We start from the raw sequence: 12304 nt of genomic DNA on the forward strand, positions 1-12304 counted from the left end.
CTTTCCCTAGGTCTCTGAATGGTGGCTCCTCATTCAGAGAGGTCTCCTCTAAAGCAGCCTTCACCCTTTCCTCAACAGCCACGCATATGCTCCACAGCACTTAGCACCATCTGGAACCCCACTACTTCTGTGCTTCCCGCTCTCTCTCCTGCCACCAGAATACAGACCGTGAGGGCAGAGACTGGGTTGGGCTTGCTCAACACCATATCCAGCACGCGGCATGGGGCCCAAACAGGATGAGCAACGCTGAAACACTGTCGAATGAGTCAATGAAAGTGTGCGTGAAGAGGCGGCGCAGTATTCCCCTAGGGAGCTCTCCAGAGCAGAGGGTGTATCTGTTTATCCCTGTGTACTGATGCCTTGCACAGAGCCCTAATGTCTGTTTTTGACCTATGCTTGGCTCCAAGAACACCCTAGAAGTCTCCTGGGAGTGACGTGACACCTCAGCCCCTCATCCCTCACCCCCTTGTCCTCTCCACCCTCCAACCCACAGCTCTCTCACCTGACAGGAAGAAGACCACCACGACGGAGTTAATGATAGAAAACCAGTGGATCTGTACATCACTCATGGTCAGGTAAGTGTCCCAGCGAGAGGCCCATTTGATGTCACTCTCCTGGTGGGGGAAGGAAGCACTTGAGAGTCAGGCCTCCACCCTGGCAACTCCTGCTCGGCCCAGAGCCCTCCTCCCCTGCCGTGGGCTCCAGCCCCTTCTCACCTCCCAGTGCACGGAGTAGGTGAAGTGCAGCTGATTCTCCTTGGTGGGGTCAATTTCTTGGGGCGAGGAGTTGGTACCCTCAGGCAGGGTGCATGAGCTCTTCTCGTCTGTTTTGAGGTCTGTGAGAGACAGAGACTCAGTCTGTTCCTGCAAGGGCTGGTGCCACTACCCAGGGACTGTTCTGCGGGTCCCCTCAGAGGCAGCGTGCGGCGGAGCAGTGGCTGGGAGAACAGCTGGCAACCAGAGCTTTAAAACTGTGTTCCCTTGGATGGGGTGGGGAGGGTGGGAGGGAGCCCCAAGAGGGAGGGGATATAGGTATACATAGAGCTGATTCACTTTATTGTACAGCAGAAACTAACGCAGCATTTTAAAGCAATTATAATCTAATAAAGATGAAAAAACAAAAACAAAAAAAGAAACAAAAAACTGTGCTTCCCAGAGCCCTGACTTCCCAAAGGGCCTTAGGGGCTGCAGAGAGGTGTGTGTGGGGAGGGGTCTGAGTCCCTATTTAGTCAAACGAATTCTTCCTTCACTCAATTCAAACATTCATTTGCTCATTCAGTCCCATTCAACAGGCAAAAACAACACTGACTCACTCTGTCATAAGTTCGCTCACTCATTTAGTCCCCAGAGTCCTGGCACTTTAGTAATTCAATCACTCCGATGCTTCCTTCCTTCATTTACACATTTGTTCATCCTGCTATCTGTCCATTCATTCAACCAACAAACGTACAATAAATAAGCACCTACTATGTGCCAGGTACTGTGCTGGAGAGAAAGTGGTGAGAAAAGGAGACAGGGTCTCTAACTTCGAAGAGCCAGTGGGGGAGCAGCTGCTGTCAAACACTCACACAGTAAATGTCAAGCTGTAACCATGACACAGACGGGAGGGGAGGAGAGGCAGTATGATGCCCCGGAGGTGCAGGGTCTATGTTTTACGTAAGACTTCTGCGTATGACTCTGTTTGACTACGAGGTTCCACAGCTTAAAAAAACTCCAGAAACTCACCACCACTGTGGACAAAAGGCCAGGCATGCTAAATGGAAGTGCGCCCTGTGGTGAGCTAGGGCTGCCAGGCAAGGTGAGGCCAACCAGATCCTGTCAGGCCCACAAGGCTGGGCCTGGGCTCTCAAATTCCTGCACAGCTGTTGACCCGGGGCCAAGTTTAGTCTACGCCAATCACTCACATAGAGGAGCAGAAACACTGAAACCTGCTGCCCAACAGCTCTGTCGGTACCCCTGCCCCTTGTTCTTCAACCCTTTGCTCTTGAGCTGGCTGGTTCTTGTGATAGGCCCAGCAAAGCCCCAAACTGCTGTTTGGTCTTGGCCAAGTCACTGACCTCTCTGAGCCTCCGGTTCCTATCATAATCAGCACATTACCTCCTGGGGGGGGGGGGCTGGGAGGTGGTAAGCTGGTAAGGTGCTGTGCCAGGCCAGGAGACACCATGTCAGCTCTCCCACTGCCCCCCACCTTGCCCATTTCCCCCCGGGGGGGGGGGGGCTGGGAGGTGGTAAGCTGGTAAGGTGCTGTGCCAGGCCAGGAGACACCATGTCAGCTCTCCCACTGCCCCCCACCTTCTCTAATGGGAATGTAGTGACCCCACCTTGGCTGGGCCCGTATGCCACACTGGGGCCTATCAGCCATTTCAGGAATCAAGGGTGCAAAGACCCTGGGTGTGAAGCCCAGGCCCGTCCAGCCCTGCCCCTCTGGTCACACCTCCCCACTCACCCTCCAGCCTGATGCTCTGGGGAATCACCTCGAAGCGGACGACGCGGTATGTGTGCTCCTGGTCCTCTTCCAGGTCCTCCCGGTGGTAGTAAAGGATGAACGAGAGGTGATTGTGCAGGTAGATCTAAAACAGAGCAACAAAGAGAACAAAATAGCTAGGAGCCAAGAAACCACCAGAAAAATCACACAGGGTGACCAGCCAGGTATTAGGTCCCTTCCCTCATCTAGCAGACCCAACTGTACCAGCGTTCCAAAAACACTGCTCTTATAGCAACCCGCTACTCATGCGCCCTCCAGGGCTCTGTGGCGCTTACTCGGTACAAGTTCAGACCCCTTAGGCTGGTATTCAAGGCCTTCTGTCACCCTAACATACCCAGCTGCCATCACCCTCTTAGACATGTTAGTTCGCCTGGTCTCCCTGGGTCCCTCCCTGCCCCGTGAACAGTCCCCATCCTGAACTCCGTTCACGGCATTCACTTAACTAGAATGCCGTCCCAACTTCACTCAGCTCAAGCCTACCTATTTTTCAAGGCCTACCTCCTCTGGGACAATTAGCTCCCTCTGAACTCCTCTGGCCCTGACCGTCAAAGCACTGGCACGGTCAGGATTGGGACTTAAGATCCAGGATCTTATACTGCCAGTTCTCTTCCCAGTTATGAAAGAAGCCCCTGGAGGACAGGGACTGTGCCTCAAAAGAAATGCTTTTGTTCTTTATTCCCTAAGTAATATATGTTTAGTTTAGAAAATGACAAATATAAGAGAATCACTGTTACAATCAATGCCATTAGCATATTTCTCAGTGGCTGTGCTATAAAGTGCTTACACAGATTATCTGATTTACTCTGCATGACAACCCCAAAAGGCAGGTATGGCTGTAACATACGTTTTACAGATAAGGAACCCAAGGCTTAGAGAGGTGAAAGAGGTAGGCTTAAGGTAAGTGGTGAAGGCAGGATTCAAAACCCAGGGAACCTGCATGCTGTTGACCACTGCTGAGCTCTCTCTCTTTTACATACTGATGAAGTTCCAGACTTCCTTTTTTTTTGGGGGGGGGTGGTTAATTTTATAATCCATATAATCATATATTTATGTGGAGTCTGAGTTTTTAGGCACTGTGCCTTCCACCTCCTGTGTAGCATCCGCCAGAGCCCAGGCCACAGCACTCAGACTTCTGACAGGCCATGGCCGGGGGCACCAGGAGGAACTTGTCTTGGCCATCCCCACCTTTCCTAAGCCTAGAGCTACATGTTTCCCCCTCCTCTGTGGCCCCAAGTGCTCGTGACTTTGGGCAGTGGCTCCCCCGCCCTCTGAGCACATCGAGACACCCCACCTTGCTGGCGTCTGTGAAGCCGAGCCGGTAGCCATGTTCAAACTGCACGTCCTTCTCCTTCTTCTTGTCGTCGCCGTCGCGGCTGGGGTAGAGCTCCAGCCGGGTGGCCACGGGCAGGTTGTCTGCAATGCTGGAAACCCAAGGCCCGCTCAGTCCCTCAGACCGCCTCTCCCTCAGTGCCCTCCCCTATGGAGCTCGAGGCTGGCAGGGAGCAGAGGAAAACTCACAGGTGGACATAGTAGTCCTCTGAGATCCGCTCGGCCACGAGCCGGCTCTGTTCCACGGTCAGGGTCACCGGCTTATTGGACTGGCTGCACAGAACCTCACACTTCTTTTCGCTGTTCATGAGAACCTGGAAAGGGGTGTTGACAATCCGGTCCCCTCTCAGCACCTCTCCTGCCATAAGAGAGACAGATGGAGCTCAGAGCTTCAGCCCTGAGGTTGCTGAGGTCAGCAGAGCCACGGAGACACAGGGCCCACCTGCAGGGCCTTCAGCAGTCCTGCAGCCTGGCACTCAATGCGTTGCCCTGCCTGTTCAGGCCAGGCTTGCCCACCTGACACCCCCCTGTTGTCCCTCCTCTCCCTTTGTGCTCTAGCACCACCAGACTCTCCAGAGGACGTCAAACATGCCGCATCATTCCGTGCCTCTGGGCCTCATGTCGTTTCCTTTGCTTGGAGTGCCATTCCCTGCCCCACATTCCTGGGAAACTCTTCCTCACCCTTCAAGCTCAGCTTCTATTCCACTCTCCGGGAAGCCCTTCCTGACCTCCTTAGGACTGAGTTCGTGACTCCCTCCTCGGACTGCCCTCTGCATAGAGGCAGCATCGTACAGTGGTGAAGAGAGGGCTATTGAACCCTGGCTCTGCCACTGACTAGCTTAGCAGTCTTGGTAAGTACTTACACCTCAATGAGCCTCAATTTCCTCATCTGTAAAATGGGGATAATAGTACCCATCTCACAGGGTTACAGTGAGAAATAAAGTACCAGGCACAGAGTGGGAAGACAACAAATACTATTTTTATCACCAGCATCGCTTCTGCACCTTTTCATATGTCAATGATGTGACTTTGCACAATATGTTGATAGGTTAAGTTTCTGCCCTCATACCTCATTATGAGCTCTTTAAGGGCAGATAATGTTTCCTATTTATTTCTCTGTCTTCAGATCCTGGTTCAGGGAGGAAGGGAGGTAGGGTAAAATCCAGCACCTGAGATTTTCAGCCAAAACATCTTTTTAACTTAACAAACTGGCACACCCCTTGCATGCCTACTGCCTCAGAGAAACCTGCTGCCAGATGTTCCAAGAGCAGGCACCGAGCAGTTAGGGCCTGTCAACTAAACCCAATGGTGCTTCCATTCTGAGCCATTCTAACACTTCTACTGGGATGAGGTGGAACTGGGGCAAGCTGAAGGAGACCTACCAAAGCCCACAGGCGGCACTAATGCCCACACATGCCTGGTCTAACAGCTGCCTACCAGTGTGGACCCGCTTGATGTGGGACTCTTGGCCTAGTCATTCATTCGTTCATTCATTCATTCCTTCCCAAACATCCACTGGATATTGGTTATGTGCTGGGCTCTGAAGAAATAATGTTGAACAGACATACGGAGCTTATGGTCTAGTGGAAAGACAGATTGATTAATCAGGATAATGAGAAGGTATAGTACAATATGAGGAACTTGCTCTAGATGTGGGGGAGTAGGTCTATGACAGCTTCTCTGAGGAAGTAATGCTTGAAGTGAGCTCTAAAGGAAGAGAGCCTTAACTAGGCAAAGAGATAGGGGAAGACTATGCTAGACAGAAGGGAACAGCACGCACAAAGGATCCCTGTCTGGTTGGGGGGCGGGGGGAAGGCAGGGGGATGACACAGTAAATGTAAGAGGCCTGTGCGGTTGCAGTGCACACGGCAAGGGTGACTTGAGGCGCACTGGAGAGACGGGCTGGAGCTGGACCTCAGGGGGCCTGTGGGCCAACGGGAAGTTTGATTTCTATCGAGAGAGCCACAAAAACCAATAAAGGATTTCTAACAGGGGCGGCAGAAGACATTATCCAATTCTGGTTACAGATCACTCTGGCTGTTTTGTGAAGAAAATATCGAAGATGCACGGAACTGGCTGGGGGCGATGGCAGTCAGCTATGCAAGTGGGCGGTGATGGTGGCTGGATTAGAGGGTATAGTGAGGGCGGAAACAAGTACACAGATTCAGGAGCTACTGAGGAGGTGAAATCTAGGGGGGCTGGTGCTGGCTGACACAAAGGGTGAGTGTGGAGCGGTGCATATCAGGAAGACCATGAGGCTTCTACAACCAAGTTCCAGTTGGGGGGAAAATGGGAAAAACAGCAAATTTAGACTGAAGGCATTTTTTCAGTTTGGATAAGTCAAGTGGCTATATCAAGCAGGCAGTCAGATATCCGAATTTGAGGGTCAGAGGAAAGGTCAGGGCTATAGATAGAAGCTGCGAGTTGCTGGGATACAGATGGTAGGTGGCAGGGCCACAAGCTTTACCACAGTGGGGAGAACCACTCAGCTGTGCAAAGTAGCACTCTGACAAGAGTGGATGAGGCCACTCAGGAGAGGGGGGAGGGTGAAAAGGCGCCTGGATGAAGGTCTCTACACCTCTCCCCCGCTCTCCCCCTCCTTTAGAAGGCTAGTTATGCAGGTGAGTCTGCAAAACCCAGGGATGGACTGGCCAGTGGGAGGGCAAGAACACCAATAAGATATCTGCATGGTCCACTGCTGAAATGATCTGGGTCATCCTCTGCCATTTTACATATGACAATGTTGAGAACCAGACCCAGATAGTGACTAGCCTATGACAGTGACTGTGGTAGTGCTAAGCCCCTGGGCTCTTTCCTCTACACCACGCCTTACCACTCACTTCTTTTCAGTAAGGTCAATAAGGAGCTCACTTGAGGAAAGGAAGAACATACAGAGAGAGGAACAGGGCTGAAGATCAAGGAAGGTGGGTATCACTTCTTGATATTTAGAAATTATTGATACATTTAAACCAAGAAAGAAGACATACTGGCCTGGAACAGCTCATTTCTAATACAGAAGTATTCATTTTAATTTTTAAAGCTGGAAGCAGCCAGCCAGCCACACTAAACGAGCAACAAGCTGAGTGGACCCTCTAAGCGAGTCTGATGTTATACTCTAGTACAGCTGCCGCAGACATGCCCCCACCCCCCCGCCACGATATGAATCTCCACCAACATGATAATCGGGAGCACAGCCCTTGGACAGCCCAAATGAACCTTTCTGGAAAAGGCAGTCTGGACAACAGAAAGAATTCTGTTTTTAGAGTTAAAAAAGCGGGGTTAAGATCTCAATTTCTCTACCCATTGACCATGTGACCACAAGCAAGTTTTTCAAACCTCTGAAGCTGCTGTGCCCTCTACTATGGCATGGGGGCCATCATACCTGGCTTTGCTGAGTTACAGTCGGAACCAAGTAAGACAGTGCGCAGAGTGTACTGCTTAAGGCTATGGACCCTGAAGCCAGAGTTCCTGGGCTCTGCCACCAACTCAGCGAGTGACCTGTAGCAAGTGACTTTACCTCCTGTGCCTCACTTCTGTTATCTGTGATAAGGGGATAGCAAGAGTAGCTACCTCAGAGGGCTGTTGTGAGAATTAACTAAGGTAAGCACAGACGTGCTTAGAACAATGCCTGGCTCACTGTTAGAGCCCTTTAAGTATTAACAGCGATGATGATGAGGACATAGAGTACAAGGCTTGCGACCCAACAGGCATTCAATCAAGGCTGTTTCTGCTCCAATCAGGGAGGACGATAACTTTTACTGAATGACAACTATGTGTCAGACACTGGGTCAGAAGTGGCAGAGAGAGACACATGTAAGACATGATCCCGCTGCTCAAAGAGCCCCTAGGCCACAGAGGGAGGCACTACACAAAGCTGGAATGAGATACAGTGTGGCAGGATAACTTCTGTACACGGAAGTTTCCATTTCTATGAGGCAGGAACATTCCCCAGCTTCACGGAGGTTAAGGTTCCAAGTTTTTATCTCCAGGACTTAACACTGAGATGGCAGAGTAAGTACTAATAACCATGTCCTCAATAGAGGCCACCAAATGTCTTTTCCTTTAAGCCTGAAATTCCACCAAATGAAGAATTATTTGAATTAAAACAAAATGGCTGCTATTTATGAACACATATGCCAGACACTGCACTGGGTGCTTCACACATTATTTGAGGCAAGGCCTGCACAGCTTAGCAAGAACTATGGTGATGTCCCTGATTCCATTAGGGCCAGAGATAATCACTCATTCTTTTAATTAAAAGCAGAGCAGGTTACAGAAGCCACAAGAAACAGAAGGCGCTATCTAGAAATCAAGGAGAGCCAGTCGAAGCAGCAGCCAAGGGCTCCAGCTCTGAAGCCTGACTACATGGATTCCAAGACTAGTTTAGCCATTAATTAACAGTATAACCAGAGGCAAGTCACTTACCCTGCAAAATGGGAATAAACACCACAACTACCTCCTTTGGGATGTTATGAGGATTAAATAAGCTAATCTGTATATAAACTATGTAGAATGGTGTACAGCACACAGTAGGTGCTATATAAGGATTAACTGCTATTAACATTATGAAAAGATCTGGGTTCTTCTTTGGGATAGCGTGACAGCAGTGTGAGAGAAGAACTTACCCAGATTCTCTGCCTTGTAGGTTATTTTGCTGGGCTGGCAGAAGGGCAGTGAGTAGTATTCATAAGGCAGCTGGGTGCGAGAGCTGGTGAGCTTCACAGCCTAGTGGGAGAAGGGAGGCCATTATTCCTCAACCCAGAAATCAAGATGACTGTTTCAGTAATCCTCCCTGGTACCCACTCATCTTTAGTATACTCGGCATTATTACCTAATAAGCAAACTAACCGCAGCAGACACAACTCTGGTATACTACACAATACAATTATTTCGCAGTTCACTAGTTTTAGATTACATTATAGATTTTGTTTAAAATCACAACCAAATCCAATATATACTCAGAGTCCTTAACATGTTTATATCCTTTGACCCTATAATTTCACTTCTGGGTATCTTTCCTAAGGAAATAACTCCGAATAAGGGAAAAAACTTCAGGAACAAAGAGCTCACTCCTCATTCCTAACCACAGTGGTCTTCTGCCTCTAGTTCCTTGAGCCTGACCAGCTCTCTCCTGCTTCAGGCTTTGAACCTGCTCCTCTCTGCCCGACTCTCTGACTCCTTCTCACATTTGGTCTCAGCTTAAATCCCCTCACCTTCGAGTCCTTTCCTAATCATCTTATCAAAGGAATTCCCTCATCTTCTGTATTTCAACACTTCTAGTTATCTTTGTAGCACGTCTGATAAAATGCAATTATTTTATGTTTTTGTTTTCTTTTTCCAGAGAAATCAGCCTCCCCTACTAGAATTTAAGATTAAGCTCCATGAGGGCAAGGACCATATGTGTCTTGCTTACGTATGTAACCACCGTGCCTAGAGATCTAGGTACACAGTAGGTGCTCGATAAATGTTTGCACAATGAAAAAAGAGAGAAAAAAATGGAAAAACAGCTAAAAGCCCCATAATGGGAAATTGGTCAGTAAACCACAATATATTCGTTCAATTAAATATTATGCAACCATTAAAGATGAAGTTTAAGAAGACCATGAAGAAGAACATTTAGGAAGTGACGCAAGCACACAGAATGCAGCTCTGGAAACAGTGACAGCCACAGACAACTCCCCAAAACATGGATAAAATAGAACCAGTCAAAATGTTGCAAAAAAAAAATTTAATTAATTAATCAATTAATTATTTTAAAGTTTTTTTTGATGTGGACAATTTTTAAAGTCCTTACTGCAGTTGTTACAATATTGCTTCTGTTTTGTTTTGGTTTTTTGGCTGCGAGGCATATGGGATCTAAGCTCCCCGACCAGGGATTGAACCCACAACCCCCTGCATTGGAAGGCGAAGTCTTAACCACTGGACAGCCAGGGAAGTCCCAAATTTTAATTTAAATGCAACTAAAATTATCTTTGCTATTTAAAAACTAGCAACCATTCCTCATACACCATCTGAAAGTATAAATAGTTTTTAGAATCCAGGTCCACAATCCTTACTTAAATTTCTTGCTTTGGAATTAGGAATTTTTCTAACTTTAAAAGAGCAATGTGGTATATTATAAAACCATGGGTTTTATAACACCCCCCAGCTGGGTCTGGAGCAGTACCCCACATTCAATGACAAGTAAACGCAAAAATATTCATACTAAGTGGGAAAAATAAAGTTAATAAACAGTTCAGGTCAGGTCTCGCCTACAATGAGAAACTCAGAAAAACTCTTAAGTTTCAGAGCTTTTTAGATGTTGGATTGAAGGACGGGGGACCTCTATTAAGCATCTCATGAACTGCTTGAGGCAAAATGACCAAAAAGTTATTATCTGTTATAATAGCCTGTTATTTTGTGTTTCTTAGTATTCTCTCCTTCTGGACAATCAAAAAAGAATCCACATTACAAAGAAACTGAGTCTCACCTTTATGTCCCCTCCCGCCCTCTCCCTTCCCACCCAAGGTGTAGCTCTCACATGCCCGGCTTGGCAGGACTGAAGCCAGAGCCACCCTGTCCTCCCCATGCCACAAGCTTTGCTCTGGAGGGGGCTTCTGCCAGAGGCACTGGGAGGAAGAGTACTGCGGCGGTTAAGAGCCGGGCTCTGAACTAACCCTATGTCTCCCTCACAATGTGACCTTGGGCAAGTTGGTTCACTTCCTTGGGCCGCAGTTTCTGTAACTGTAAAATGTTCAGTGAATCTCTAAAACATACAGTATCTGACTCAGAGGGCTCTTAGGGGGCATCTTGAGCCAAGCCATGCATAATGCCTGGCATGTAAATAATCCTCAATAAAGGTGACTTTAATTATCGTTCCCGAAAATTACAAGTCTGACTTCCAAGGAAGAGGGATGCTCACAGTAATGCAGCACATGGAATGGTGCATTTGCTTGTTACTACTACATAGTTCTAAATGCAGACACTTTCTAATAGTCATTGATCATATGTATTTATCCACCTTACCAGGCTATGTACTAGGAGCTGGTGACACAGCAGCAACCGAGAAAGATAATATCCCAGCCCTGGGAGAACTTGATTCGTGGTAGTTTTCGTTTTCCCACAAATGTGTTATATTTTTAACCTCTAAACTGGTTAACTCCCCCTGGATAATGAAAAGTTGCTTTGCATCTAATGCCCCAAATAAGCATGACATGTAGCAATTTATAATTTTGCAAATGCCCAAAATGTGGTGGCAAACAAAGGCACATGTACATGACAGCGTGTCAGGTGGATGGCCCTTTGTGATTTTCTGGGCTTCTGTTTCCCCTTTTGAACACTGTGATGCTTAGGACAGCTTAAAACTTTATTTTCACACAATCTCACTGCTTTGCTTTTGCACAGACCAGTGAAGATGTGGTTCCCATCAACAAGAAATGTACATTTTAATAGCAGAATTTATTTTCATTGCTTTATAACTTTTGCTAGACCTTTGTACAGAATCACTAAGGATTTGCAGGACTACTTAAAAACTATACGTTATTTTGCCTATGGGGGACCAATGTGGTAGTCAAGAAGCTGGGGGTTTATGGAAGTGTGAGAATGCCGAGTCCCCTACACTGTAAACACTGCATAGAAAAAAAGATTAAGAAAAAAAATAACCCATATTAAGAGTGGTTATATTTGGGTGATGGTAGAGAGGAGTCCTTATAGCTGGGAGCTCTGGAACAAGGTCACACCCCTTGTCTGGTGGCCACTCCTCTTGCCTCAATGTGGGAGAACTCTGCAGCTGGCCACTCCAGTTCCAGAGCCTTCCATAGGACTCTGTTGTATCACAGCTTAATATCTCCTTCTGCCCAGTCCTGCTTCCCTTACTCCCTCCCGAGTGCCGACCCGGAGCGCCTAGTCAATAAATCTCTTGCACCAAATCTCCACCTTAGAGTTTGTTTCCTGGGAAATGAGATCCAAGAAGATCCACCACCAACCCTCAGCCGTGTTTAGGGCTCTGAGAATGCCACCAAGAGTCCAAGACATTAACCAAGGTGCCAGCCTGCCCACTGCCCCGATCAACCATATTTTAAAGGACTCTCCCATAACCCTGTCACAGGTGATTGACCCACAGGTGGGCATCTAGGCTGACAAGGTGAGGTGGCCCAGTTGGCTGTTCTTCTGGACTCTGATTTAGGGCAATGCTTTCAAATCCTAATCACTCATGTACCAACTTGCCCTATCTACTTACCATTTATTCTGCTATTTTCTTGGATATGATTCATTTTTTAGGTAAATGCCTTTCTTTAAGAAGCAAACATTTTGGGCTTCCCTGGTGGTGCAGTGGTTGAGAGTCCGCCTGCTGATGCAGGGGACACGGGTTCGTGCCCCAGTCCGGGAAGATCCCACATGCTACGGAGCGGCTGGGCCCGTGAGCCATGGCTGCTGAGCCTGCACATCCGGAGCCTGTGCTCCGCAACGGGAGAGGCCACAACAGTGAGAGGCCCGCGTACCGCAAAAAAAA

General features: G+C 48.1%; 1 protein-coding gene across 2 annotated transcripts in view; it reads right to left on the reverse strand.

Moving 5' to 3' along the window:
- The window catches only part of TM9SF4 (transmembrane 9 superfamily member 4), a 57343-nt gene that overhangs the window by 19320 nt on the left and 25719 nt on the right, over positions 1-12304 (reverse strand). The window contains exons 3-8 of one of the 2 annotated variants that reach the window (XM_007446858.1): positions 8439-8538; positions 4003-4171; positions 3776-3905; positions 2446-2569; positions 717-835; positions 503-614 (exon numbers count right to left, since the gene is read on the reverse strand). In XM_007446858.1, coding sequence (XP_007446920.1) covers positions 503-614; positions 717-835; positions 2446-2569; positions 3776-3905; positions 4003-4171; positions 8439-8538 — 754 coding nt within the window. The remainder of the gene's footprint in view (positions 1-502; positions 615-716; positions 836-2445; positions 2570-3775; positions 3906-4002; positions 4172-8438; positions 8539-12304) is intronic. The other variant, XM_007446859.1, reaches the window with a different exon arrangement.

This window comes from Lipotes vexillifer, unplaced genomic scaffold (genome assembly GCF_000442215.2).
Source record: "Lipotes vexillifer unplaced genomic scaffold, Lipotes_vexillifer_v1.1 scaffold75, whole genome shotgun sequence".
NCBI classification, from domain to species: domain Eukaryota; kingdom Metazoa; phylum Chordata; class Mammalia; order Artiodactyla; family Lipotidae; genus Lipotes; species Lipotes vexillifer.